General features: G+C 47.7%; 1 protein-coding gene across 1 annotated transcript in view; it reads right to left on the bottom strand.

Annotated features, from left to right (window-relative positions):
• HADHA (hydroxyacyl-CoA dehydrogenase trifunctional multienzyme complex subunit alpha) overlaps positions 1-13964 on the bottom strand; it is a 42395-nt gene that overhangs the window by 24397 nt on the left and 4034 nt on the right. Inside the window, exons 2-3 of the mRNA XM_081315037.1 lie at positions 8514-8555; positions 7653-7723 (exon numbers count right to left, since the gene is read on the bottom strand). Coding sequence (XP_081171163.1) covers positions 7653-7723; positions 8514-8555 — 113 coding nt within the window. The remainder of the gene's footprint in view (positions 1-7652; positions 7724-8513; positions 8556-13964) is intronic.

Raw genomic sequence — 13964 nt, 5'->3', positions numbered from 1 at the left:
TCAAATGCAGGCACAAAATCTTACAGAGAACTGAACTCCATTATCTATGATATGATTTTCTTATGGTAAGATTTTGTCCATGATACAGTATAATTCTATTTCAGAAAAGTCTCAGTTCAAAGCTAACATGTTATGCTTGTAATATGTTTGACTGCAATAAGAAAAGCTGCCGAAAATTAAGCTCAGATAGTAGAAGCAGTAAAAAAAAGAAGGCACTCTTTTTCAATCCTATAAGTTAAATTGATGAGACCTTGGTAAGTTGGTCAATTTTGGATGGAGTTTTCTGCTTTGAAAGTATAAAATGTCTGGTAGCAGCTTCTGGGAGGAATACAATGTCAGCTCATGTCCTTGTCATAATTCAGAAGTTATATTCTCTTCCCCAACTTGGCTTGAGTGTTTTTGTGAAATGCTGCTGCCATTGAATCATTGTGAATCATGCTAGAGGATCATTCTGTGATCATCTTCTAGCTTATCAAGATCATTTTTTATACTTTGTAATGGATGGAAATATATCAAGGAGAGACCCAACCTAGAACTAAGGAGAAATTTTCTGTCAGTGAGAACAAATAATCAATGGAACAGCTTGCCTCCAGAGGTTATGGGTGCTCCATCACTGGAAGTTTTTAAGAAGAGATTGGACAGCCATTTCTCTGAAATGGTATAGGGTCTCCTGCTTGAGCAGGGGGTTAGACTAGAAGACCTCTAAGGTTCCTTCCAGATTAATCTTTTAATCTGTTATCACTTGAGCATACCCACTCTGCCTGAATGCACTAGATAGGCAGAAACAATTGGAGACAGTTCGTCCCTCCAGTGACTGGGCCCTGTGCCATGTTGCTCATTTATTCCTTGTGCCACTGTAGCTGAACTAGCTATAGCTTCTGAATGAACTGATTACAAAAAGATCACTTAGATCAGATATACTGAGTTCACCGTGTCACCCACAAAAATGTAGTTCTGTTGTGGAGATCGGTAACTGATGCTAAAAGTAGACTCTATATCAGGGGTCTTCAAACTGAGGCCAGCCCCTCAGACTGTTGTGGGGCAGCGGACTATAGTTTGAAAAAAAAATAATGATTATAGAACAATGTAAAACCAAGTATAAAATAAAAAAATGAAACAAGAAAAATGAATTGGGTTAATTATTTGAATGAGTTTTTAAGTGAAGAAAATATACATTTCCAATGAATCCACACATATTTTGTTCGGGAATGCAACTGCTGGTTTTTCCACAAATAGTTTTTGAGTTGTGGGAAGATGGCAGAAGTTTTCCTCCCTCACTTAGAAAGGGCTTCCTTTCTAAGATGGCGGACGTGTCGAGCTGAGCTCCGTGAGCTCCGTGAGTTTGGTGTGGATTGGTGGTCTTGGGGGCCGCCCTTGGGAGTGCATAATGCCTCCATGTTAGGGCTGGGTGAACAGACTGCTTTGCCATCCTTGCTTTTTGGGGTGTCAGTGCCCTCCATTTCGGTGCGAGGTGACTGGAGGTCCTGCTTGGAGATCATGGCTCTGGCTCTGGCTCCGTTTGAAACGCCGCGGCTTGAAACGCCCGATCAGCTGTTTTTCGGGGCGGATAGAGCCGCGGCTTCAATCGATCAGAAACGGCTTGAAATGGCTGTAGGAACTGCGACGGGAGTGAATGCTCCAGCCTGGAACGCTTGGAATTGGCTGGAGAAGCTGGAGGAGAAGCTGGAGGAACTGCGGCAAGAACGAATGCTGCCGGAGGAGCCGTGGCTTGAAACGCCCAAGTCAGCTGGTTTTGGGGGCGGATAGAGCCATGGCCCCGAATGGCCGGAACAACTGGAGTAACTGCGGCACGGGCGAAGGCCGAGGCGTGGGTAATGCTGCGGGTTGCGGCGTGGGTAATGCTGCGGGTTGCCCAGCGCAGCGCAGAATCCTGCATGGCAGCCCTTCCACAACGGTTCTTGCTGCGGACTACCAGGTGACAGAGACCAGTTTTGGGGCAGATAGAGACACGGCTCCGAATGGCTGGATTAACTGGAGAAACTTCGGCATGGGTGAATGCTGCTGGAGGAGCTGGGATATTTTTATCGACTCCTCGCTTGCTCCTATCTGCTACCTGCTGCTATCTACCCCCCCCCCCCCGCTGGTTCAAGAGCTACTGCCTTAAGAGATCTGAGGCAGCTTTCAATCATGGCCTGGAGTTACGGCTTCCAACTTGGGCTGGGCTTGCCTATCACCCATATGGAGTTGGACTCTTGTATGCTGTTTCTCCTGTCCCCCATAGACTCAGAAGGACCCGGGGTGAAGAGTCGCTGTGAGAGGGCAGCTCAGTTTCTTTTCATCTACAACCCTCCGGATGTGAGAGATCCGTGAGGGTATGTTCTTTCTCCCTGGATGGGGTCTCCATCTACCTACCAGATCAGCCTCAAGGTCGGGGTGAGAGATCGACTGCTGTCTGTTTCTGGGGTACCCAGCACAAGTGAGAGTTGTGCTGGACTGGCGGTTTTGGACTCATATACTCCTCCTGATATGACATCATCTTTCAACATCTGACTGCCACTTCCCGAACTCACATGGCCAGTCATGGCACGCTTACGTTATTCTGACACGGACTTATACACCCTCAGGGGTACTCCCCCCTCCTGGGTGCGTCCCGCCTTCTTCGTTACCTTTCCTCTTGATGACGGGCCCAATTGTTGGGACCCAGAGAGATGGTCAGGTATGGATTGGGGTCTCCAGTTTATTGTTAGGAAGAGACCCCTGATCTGTTTTTTAGCAAAAATTTTTAAGGGGTTAAGGGGGAGGGCCAGGTCCAGGATTGATCACGCAGGGGGGGAGCGGGGGTCGGTTGCCTCCAGAGCTCTGGAGCGGGTCGTGGGACTACCTATTCCCACAACATTAGGGAATGGCAGCAGGTGTAAGAACAGAGGGCCGTATCGATATCTGGGAGGGCATCCCTGCTATTTACAAGCGGTGAGGCGCTCCGACCCTCTGTTTTCACCCCGAGGTCCCGGGAGCGAGGATGTGCAGCCACCTGAGCTCCGGCTGGTGTACTTGAACGCCAGGTCCGTTGTTAATAAGGCTCCTCTTGTCCGGGAACTGGTTGAGGGTGAGCATGCGGACCTGGCTTGCATCACAGAGACTTGGCTGGGCCCAGAGGGTGGTATTCCTCTGGTTGATCTTTGCCCACCAGGTTTCCGGGTGCTACACCGGCCTCGGGCTCAGGGTAGGGGCGGGGGAGTGGCGATAGTTATGAGGGAGACCTTGTGTCCGCGGGAGGCCACCGTTCCCCAGATAGTCGGGTGTGAGTCTCTCTTTCTGAGATGTGGTCCTGGGGCGCAGTTGGGCTTGCTGCTGGTGTACCTTTCGCCTAGTCACGCAGCAGCAGCCCTGCCTGAGCTTCTCGACATCCTCTCAGGGTTGGTGACTGAGTTCCCCAAACTTATAGTTTTGGGTGACTTCAATCTACCATCCCTGGGAGGATCATCTGAGTTAGCTCGGGAGTTCATGGCTTCCATGACGGCCATGGACCTGACGCAAGTAATTCATGGACCGACTCATGAGGGAGGCCACACCCTTGACTTGGTTTTCTTATCTGGACGGTGGTTAGATGATCTTGGTGGGGGCTCCCCAATTGTTATGCCCCTGTCATGGACCGATCATCATCTCCTGTGGCTGGTCTTCCGTTTTGCCACTCCCCGCCGTGGGTGTGTGGAGCCAATTAGATGGTACCGCCCCAGGCGCTTAATGGACCCTGATAGGTTCCAGGCAGCGCTGGGACCCCCACCTGCCTCCGTTGCTCACAACTCGGCGAATGCCTTAGTGGAAGCCTGGGAAAGGGCAGCCACGGAGGCACTTGACCAAGTTGTACCCTTGCGGCCCCTGACTCGGCGCAGATCCCAGCGAGCTCCATGGTTCTCTGTGGAGCTTCGGGAGATGAAGCGTCGGAGATGGGGCCTAGAGAGCTTTTGGAGGTCCAGCCGATCCGAATCCGACCGATTGCGACTAAGAACCTATATGAGGTCTTATCTCGCAGCGATAAGGGCGGCGAGATCTAACCACTTCGCTACCCTTATCGCGTCCGCAGATAACCGCCCGGCCGCCCTGTTTAGGGTGACCCGCTCCCTCCTTAATCAGGAGGTGAGGGAGGAACCCTTGCAGGGTCGTGCCGAGGAGTTTAGTCAACATCTGTCGGACAAAATCGCTCGGATTCGGACCGGTCTGGACTCCGACTGGGCACAGTCTGACGATCAGGACACGGGCGGTCTTGTCGATATTATCTGGGAGGAGTTTGATTCTGTGACTCCAGAGGAAGTGGACAGGATTATGGGGAGGTTTAGCTCCACCACATGTTTATTGGACCCGTGCCCTTCCTGGCTGGTTTATGCGGCTCGGGAGGGGACACGAGGCTGGTTCCAGGCGGTCATATCTGCCTCTTTGAGTGAGGACAGTTTCCCCGCCATCTTGAAGGAGGTGGTGGTGAGACCTCTCCTCAAGAAGCCTGCCTTGGACCCAGCTGTGTTAAATAACTTTCGTCCGGTCTCCAACCTTCGCTTTCTTGCGAAGGTTGTTGAGAGTGTGGTGGCGCATCAGCTCCCTCTGGTCCTGGATGAAGCGGATTATCTAGACCCGTACCAATCGGGTTTCAGGCCCGGGTACAGCACGGAGACGGCATTGGTCGCTCTGGTGAATTGATCTCTGGAGGGCCCAGGACAGGGGACATTCCTCTGTCCTAGTCCTATTGGACCTCTCAGCGGCGTTCGATACCATCGACCATGGTATCCTGCTGCGGCGTCTCAGGGGATTGGGAGTGGGAGGCACAGTCTTTCAGTGGTTCTCCTCCTATCTCCTGGGACGTTCGCAGTCGGTGTTGGCAGGGGGGCAGAGGTCGACCTCGAGGCCTCTCGCTTGTGGAGTCCCTCAGGGGTCGGTCCTCTCGCCTCTCCTGTTCAACATCTACATGAAACCGCTGAGTGAGATCATTCGTGGTTTTGGAGTTGGGTATCATCAATATGCTGATGATACCCAGCTTTTTATTTCGACCCCAAACCACCCCAGTGATGCCCTCGACGTGATGTCCCGTTGCCTGGAGGTGGTTCGGGTCTGGATAGGGAGGAACAGACTTCAACTCAACCCCGACAAGACTGAGTGGCTGTGCATACCGGCATCCCGGGATATTCAGAATATCCCATCTCTTTCTATGGGGGGTGAGCTATTACCCCCCGTAGATAGGGCTCGCAACTTGGGAGTCCTCCTAGATTCATGGCTTACTTTGGAAGATCACATAGTGGCCGTGACTAGGGGGGCCTTCGCCCAGGTTCGCCTGGTGCGCCAGTTGCGGCCCTATCTAGACCGGGATGCCCTGTGTACGGTCACTCATGAGCTCGTGACCTCTCATTTAGACTACTGCAACGCTCTCTACATGGGGCTGCCCTTGAAGACCACTCGGAGGCTCCAACTGGTACAGAATGCAGCCGCGAGAGTTGTGTTGGGAGTCTCCCGATACTCCCATGTTACACCTCTGCTCCGTGAGCTGCATTGGCTCCCAGTTGTCTTCCGGGTGAGGTTCAAGGTGCTGGTATTGACCTACAAAGCCCTTCATGGCATGGGTCCGGAATACCTTGGGGAGCACCTGCGGCCTCCGCCCAATACGTTCCCACAGAGAGGGTCTCCTCAGGGTGCCACCTGTCAAAGAATGCCGACTGGTGGCCCCCAGGGGGAGGGCGTTCTCTGTGGGCGCGCCGGATTTATGGAACCGTCTTCCGGTTGAGCTCCGGATGGCGCCCGACCTTCGCTCCTTCCAGTGCGATCTAAAGACGTATCTTTTTGAACAAGCTGGCCTGGCCTAATGGGAGGGGGTTGGGTTTTTATTACTTTTAAATGCGTTTTAATCTATCTAAGAGTTCTGGGCACTTGTTTAATCTTTTTTAATTTTTGTATTCTGTCTTTTTAACATGTATTCCCCTGTTCACCGCCCTGAGTCCTTCGGGAGAAGGGCGGTATACAAATAAAATTAATAATAGTAATAATAATAATAATAATTTTACTTCAAATGCTTTCACATGTGAATGCATATCACAGAAGAGCTTCCCCTTTCCTTGAAGTTGCACATTGAAACTGTTAAGTAGCTCTGTTACATCTGTCAGAAAGGCAAGGTGCCATTTCCATTCAGCATTTCTTGCAGACATCTCACGACCCAAACTAGGTAACATCAGCAATGCCCAAAGAGAATGGGGTGTGTGGAGTGGAGAAGAGGAGGAGGAGGGCGGTTGTGGGTTCCTTGGTCCTCTATGAGCTTTGTGGCTTTCTTGTAGACATCTCATGACCCAAACTAAGGTAACATCATTAGTTCACTTATTATCCCACTTTAGGTCCTGAAACATTTACAAGAAAACCACCATCCTCAGAGACAAACACACACCCCCACCCCCAAAGGACCCTTCATTTTAACCCTGAGCCAGAAATATTCTCCTTGATTGGCATTCTGGACCGTCTCAGGGCAGAAGAACCTGCCTGGCAGAACCTCACTCCTCTTTCCCATGGGGCACATCCCAGTGCCCTCATCCTTCCTCCACCCTTTCCTGGACCCTAAAGGCCCAGTTTCTCTTAACCATCAGCACCGGCATTCCTGAGCTGCTCCACCACCTCTGGCTTTGCCTACCTCTTGGAGCTTCACCTGGACGCGGCACCCCCCCTCCCACACACACACATTTGTGGATCTGGATGCTCCTCCAAAGACCGATCGCATCCTCCCTCCCAGTGGCTCCCTCGACCTTTTATCACCTCAGCTCCACACAACCCCTTGCAACCCTGAAATAACTTTCCAGGAGCAAATTCTCCTCCTTTTTTCTCGCTCACCCTGGCCGCCCCTCACAAATACCTCACCCTTCACCCACTCCCCTCAGACCCATAACCGGGCCCCCACTCCAGCAGCCCCACTCCAACCGCCGGTGGGGCTGGGTCCCTCAGCTAGGGTGATGTTGAGGGCCAGTGGCAAGGCAGCAGCAGTGGAGGCTGGGGCTCGCGTTCTGTAGCGCCTAGCGAGGGACCCGCCTCAGAAGCAGCAGCAGCAGTGGCATCGTCATCACCAGGCTTGGCTGCCCTAAAGCGAGGCCGAGGCTGCAAGCGAGGCCTAAACCTTTCAGGCCAGTCCTGAGGTAAAAACGTGAATAGGCAAGAGGAGGAGAGGAAGGGGGTACGGCCAAAGCACAAGCACGCCCTTGAGTGTGCGAGGGAGAAACTGGGGAAAAAAATCTTCTCCCACCAACTCGCTGTCCTGCCATTGACTGGGGCTCTCGCCACCATCTACCCACCCTCTCCTCGCGATTGGACGGCTTGCCCAGGCAGGCCAGATAAAAAGACAGGTCGGGCCGCATATGGCCCATGGGCCATACTTTGAGGACCCCTGCTCTATATAGACCTGGGCTGAAACCACACTCAAACCTTACAACTAATCTTTATTTTATAACATTTCTTATTGTCAGTAGGGACATTACTATATTAGATCCTGCCACGTTTTTTCTTCTAGAAAGTTCCCACCCCTTGTTTAGCTCTCCAAGACCCCAACCTCTACTTTCAATTTTTTCTGTACAAGAACTTCCTTCATCATCCTTTCTTCATTGTATTTTAGATATCTGTATTTTTGCCAAGTCTAGATGACTTTCACTAAGTGAAAAGCAATTGGAAAAACTTACCCTGGAATTAGGGGAATTAAAACGAACAACAGCAACATCTTCTTTGATGTCATAATTAACATGGGTTCTAGCTAAGACAGAAAACAGACAAGAGATGCATGTATTATTCTACACCCCAGAATTCAACAGAGGAGGAAAAAAATGAAGTTCAAAATTATATAGTGCCATTAATATTCAGCAAAAATAAGTAAGCATTTCATATCCTGTGGGAAACAAAGATATCAACTCTCTCATTGATAGGAGGGCAGTTATTCAACAAAACGAATGAAAAAAGGTCTTACTGAGATATGCTGATATTTCAAACCCTTTAGGCCTATATTAGTCATTCTCATAGCTTTCACTTTTCCATATGATGAGGCAATGTTCCCCAGTCTAATTCCCTTCCAGATGTGTAGCTATAATTCCCATCGTTTTCAATAGTTATCACCCAACACACCTGGGAAGCAGAGCTAAGTAATTAGCCTATATTTGTCTTAATTACTGCTGCTGTTCAAAATTTCAGTCTTGTTTTTGCAAGTGCTTCCTATGCTTATCTCCTTATGAAAGAATCCATACTTTGGCCTCCAGCATTTATGAGGCAAAAAGAAACATGTTAGATAGAAACAAATTCTTTTTAACGTGACATGAAAGTTCCCACACCTCGCCTCTCCCAGTAGGCTACTGTTGTCTACATCTTTATTAATCCCACGTGTTGCTCTACAGTTTCCTTCTCATTTTTTAATTGTTACACATACAAAAACTTCTGAACAGATTAAAACAATGTGCAAAAAACCTGATCAAGAGCCACCTCTATGTAATTTCATTTCATCAGTCAAAATTCTAGCTTATACCCATCAATCCCTACCCAGTATGCATACTTACATTTAACAGCAGGGGAAATGCTGAGGTTTCGGCAAGCATAATCTGGAAGAGATTTCAGGAGTTACACAGGGCTGAAAAATTATTTTAAATCCTCATGAGCAAATATTTTAAACATCCGGGCATTCCAAAGAAGCATCACATTAAAAAAAAAATCATTGAGTGCCTCCTGTAAAATAGACACATGCACAGATAGTCCTTGACCTATGACCACAATTGGGACAGAAAATCTCACTAAGTGAAGCTCTCACTGAGATGGCACATGACCACAAACTAGCTCTCCCAGTTGCAGTTGTTAAGCAACTGCATCGGTTGTTAAACAGATTGCCTTTACCTGCTCCACTGTGTGAAGAAGGCCAGGAGCCTCTATCCCACTCTACTGCATCCAGGAGGCCCAGACCTCCGCCCAGTCCCACCAGTCCCAGGCCCCATTCTCATGATCATTGGAAAGCTTTTTCTCAAAAGTGTGCAATTTGGAAAATGATTGTGAAAATGATTGCATTCGTTAGCTTTCCTAGCGTAGGAAGACTGGAAAGCTAGCAAACATGATCTTTCTGAAGGCTAAAAATATTCTAAGGCTCAGAATGATGTTGTTCACTAGCTTTCCTGTGTTCTTCCGTGCACAGGAGACAGCACTTGCACCAGATTCCATGAACACTGCTTGGATCTTTAGGATCTGAGACCAGTTACTGCAGCCTAGTGGAGGGGCTGAGCTCTCCTGTGTGTGTGGAAGAGAACACCTCTGGCGGGTTGCAGAAATAGGGCTCACATCTTCAGGATCCCAGCCCATTTCTGCAGTCAGTGGACTGAGCTCTGTTCGGCAATTAGTTCTTTCAGCCAGCCCCCCCCCCCCGAGATAAGAGGAAGTCCTCCTGGCCGATGGCAGCAGCTCGCAACTTTTCCTGCTGGCTTTCCTCACTGACTTTCTGGGAAAACTGGCAGAGAACATTACAATGACTTGATTGTGGGGTGCTTGGCAACAGGTTGGAACAGGTCATGTATTTGGCAGCCGATGATCAGAAGTGTTTTAAGGGCCATAAAGCACCCTTCCTATTGTAACTTTGAACAGTCGTTAAATGACCCTAAGTCAAGGGCTACAGGAAATCCTCGAGTTACAAATGTAATGGAGCCTGCCCATTCCACTCATAACTCGAGTACTCGTCGGGGTGAATCTTGTATCTTGAACGAGATCACTCCCTGCTTTCACCCACACATTCCCTGATCGAATTCACGGGCAAATGCGTGGTTCATTAAGTGCGCATGAGGTATCTCAGGGTAGGGTAGGCCATGTGGGGTCTATGGAACAGGCCCCCAAGGCCTCCCTGACCCACAAAGTTTCTTCCTTCTTGCCGTGCCAGACTCACTTATCTCGAGAAGATCTGTCTCCTCTCTGCCGCGGTTTCTGCCTTTGAGGGAGAAGAGAGTCAATGGAAGCTCCTGGATGCCGTAATATCACGCAAGTTCAGGCACCCATTCTTCTTTGCAGAGAATGGGTGCCTGAAGTCTTGCAAGATACCCACAAACTTTCATTTTCGGTGCAAACACCGTACGTGTCTCCTGCTCTCCCCCCAACTCCTTTCTGCCACCACCGGAACACTTTTTATCCGGAGACCTTGGGAAGACTGGAAGCGCCGTCTGTGTGCAAATGGAACACTTGAAAATGCAGCGAATCGGATAAAAAGTGTTGTGGTGGGGGCAAAAAGGAGTTGGGGGGACAGCACAGTGTTTGTGTTGAAAATGAAAGTTTCCGGGGTCCGTATCCCGCAAGGCTTCAGGCACCCATTCTCTGCAAAAGAGGATGGGTGCCTGAACTCGCACATTATTACAACATCCAGGAGCTTCCATTGACTCTCCTCTCTCTCAAAGGCAGAAAGGAGACAGATCTTTCCAAGGTAAGTGAGTCCAGTGTGGCAGGAAGGGAGGGTGAAGCAGTTGTGGGGAGCAGGGGGGGGATAGGGTGAAGGTTGTAGAGCCTCTGCAGTCGTTCGTAAGGATGAACAACTGTCGTGGTGCTGCAACATTTGGGATTTTCTTATAAACACTAGGTAAAGGTAAAGGTAAAGGTTCCCCCGCACATGCGTGCTAGTCGTTTCCGACTCTAGGGGTCGGTGCTCATCTCCGTTTCATAGCCGAAGAGCCAGCGTTTGTCCGAGGACGTCTCCGTGGTCATGTGCCGGCATGACTAGACGCCAAAGGCGCACGGAACGCTGTTACCTTCCCACCGGAGTGGTCCCTATTTTTCTACTTGCATTTTTACGTGCTTTCGAACTGCTAGGTTGGCAGAAGCTGGGACAAGTAACAGGCGCTCACTCTGTTACGCGGCACTCGGGATTCGACCCGCCAAACTGCCGACCTTCCGATCGACAAGCTCAGCGTCCTAACCCACTGAGCCACCGCGTCCCTTTACCTTTATAAACACTAGGGGGCGCTTAATGCATAACTTTGAATGAGCATTAAGTGAACACTTGTAACTTGGGCATTACCTGTACTTGTTGTCCTTGTTTAGTGTCTGCCTTAGACAGTAACCATTCACAGCTATAACAGCGATGAAAAAGTAACTTTGTAACCAATGCCCTTATTTCTAATCTTTGCAGTGTCTCTCTCTCTTTCATTATTTGTATTGATATGGGAATGATCTGGAGGGATGATGGGAAGAGATGCTGCCTAGGGTGCGATCAAACAAGAGGGGGAGGAACCCATAGCTGCTTAATGGTCAGATGGTTTACCATTTTATGACTTTTCTTGCCACAGTTGTTAAGTGAATCATTGCACTTGTTCAGTTACTAACATGGTTGTAAAGTGGATCTAGTTTTCCCATTGACTTTACTTGTCAGAAAGTCACAAAAGGTGATCACATGACTCTGGAACACTTCAACCATCATAAATATGAACCAGTTGCCAAGCATCTAAATTTTGATCATGCAGCCACAGGGAGGCAGCAATGGTTGTAAGTGTGAAAAATGGTCATAAGTCACTTTTGTCAGTATTGTTGTAACTGCAAACAGTTACTAAACAAATGGTTGTAAGTTAAGGACTACCTGTACATTGTTACAAAGAGCTCAGACCTCATGATTTTTATATGCTTTTGGCACCTAGGAGTGAAAAATTAGATCCTCTCTACTTATCATGGCCAATAACTGTTGAATAGAGATGATGGGAGTTGTAATCCATTCTACTTGGAGGACAATATGCATTATGGGCTGTCTTCTCAGATTAAATCAGTATATCCTGTCTTAGATCAATGGCCTTTTAATTTGCTACTAAAAGAACTCCTTGTGCAGTTCCGAGCTCTTCAAGGACACGAACATTGAATGGTATTTTGTTCAATGTAATTTAATATTATGTTGAACAAATTCTGCATGGCGTGGCTTCTTGCTTTCTGTGCGACTTAAATCTGAAAGCATGGAAAAATCTTACATCCATGGAATTTGGTTAAATAAAATAAAAAAATAGCAATGAGAGAATGCAAAAACTGTCTGGAGTGCAAAAAGCAATGACCTCCTTTTTTAAAAATAGCACTTTTAACATTTTATCACCTATGATTTTTTTGAAGTATGGCTTTCAAAGCATATTGAGTCTGAAATGGGTTAATAACAATTAAAAGACAAATTACCTATTGATACGCTGAGCAAAAACGATAATGAAAAGTGTACTCAAAATGGGGGGCGGGGGGGAATGTACAAGTCCTAAATAAAAACACAATGATTAATTTAAAAAACCCACACGTCCATACTGAAACATGCTATGCTTTGTAAGTCAGTCACATGATCTCCGCTCAAAAGCTGGAAGAGTGCCCAGCCTTCCTGCTTACTTCTAACAGAAGCAAACGGAAAAGACAAGACCTTTCACCTACATTCCATCTTGTCCAGAAATGCAGGCAATGAAGAGCTGGGATCATATGCTTGTCCCCACTATCTTCCTAACAAGTCTCTCCATGTTTGTCTTCTCTATCACAGTCAGTTCAGCAAGATAAGCATACAATATTTACCCAGAACTGTTCCCCACAAAATGGAACAGTTAGAAAATGCACTATGAACACAGATTTAAATTCAACTTAATGCCTTGCTTTGTCCACTTAGGTTTTGCCAGGTCCCACTGAAACCAATCCAGGAAAAGTCACCCCCACCACATATAAATACCTGCATATGACACACTTGTATGTGTTTGTATATATTTGTGTTTATATATACACAAATACACATACAAATTTCCCGTCCCGCCATCTTTATTTTTACCACCTATATTTTAATCTATATCTTTTTCCACATAAGTAGTCAAGAGTCATTTTTTATTGTGGTAGCAAAGAACCTGGTTAAATGATAAAGTAGACCACAACCGACTACTTGATAAGATAGAAAAATGTGGGTTAGACAGAATCACCACCAGATGGATTCCTAGCTGGCTGACAGGCCGTACTCAGCATGTAGTCCTCAATGGAACCGCATCTACATCGTGCCCCAGGGCTCTGTTTTGGGCCCAGTGCTCTTCAACATCTTCATCAATGATTTGGATGAGGGAATAGACAGGGAACTCATCAAATTTGAAGACATCAAGCTGGCAGGAATAGCCAACACTCCAGAAAACAGGCTTAAGATACAGAAGGATCTTGACATACTTGGAACATTGGGCGCTATCTAACAAAATGAGATTCAATGGTGAAAAAAAGTAAGGTTCTACATTTAGGCAAAAAAACCCCCAAATGCACAGGTATAGTTTAGGTCAGGAGGTACCTTACTCAATAGTAGTAACTGTGAGAGGGATCTCAGAGTCCTAGTGGACAATCACTTAAATGTGAGCCAGCAGTGTGCTGCAGCTGCCAAAAAAGGCAACACAGTCCTAGGCTGCATTAACAGAGGGATAGAATCAAGATCCCGTGAAGTGTCAATACCACTTTACAAAGCCTTGGTAAGGACACACTTGGAATACTGCATCCAGTTTTGGTCACCACAATGTAAAAAAAGATGTTGAGGCTCTAGAAAGAGTACAGAGAAGAGCAACAAAAATGATTAGGGGACTGGAGGCTAAAACTTACAAGGAACAGTTGCTGGAATTGGGTATGTCTAGTTTAATGAAGAGAAGGACGAGGGGTGACAGGATAGCAGTGTTCCAATATCTCAGAAGCTGCCACAAAGAAGAGGGAGTCAAGCTATTCTCCAAAGCACCTGAAGACAAGACAAGAAGCAACGGATGGAAACTAGTCAAGGAGAGAAGCAACCTAGAACTAAGGAGAAACTTCCTGACAGTTAGAACAATTAACCAGTGGAACAACCCGCCTCCAGAAGCTGTAAATGCTCCAGCACTGGAAATCTTTAAGAAGAGACTGGACAGCCATTTGTCTGAAATGGTATAGGGTTTCCTGCCTGAGCAGGGGGTTGGACTAAATGACCTCAAAGTTCCCTTCCAATAACATCATCATCATCACTACCACCACCACCACATTATTATATAAAACTT

The sequence above is a fragment of the Vipera berus genome, assembly GCF_964194415.1.
Source record: "Vipera berus genome assembly, chromosome: 1".
NCBI lineage: Eukaryota > Metazoa > Chordata > Lepidosauria > Squamata > Viperidae > Vipera > Vipera berus.
Note: the sequence above shows the minus strand (reverse complement) of the source record. Positions and strands in the feature narration are given on the sequence as shown.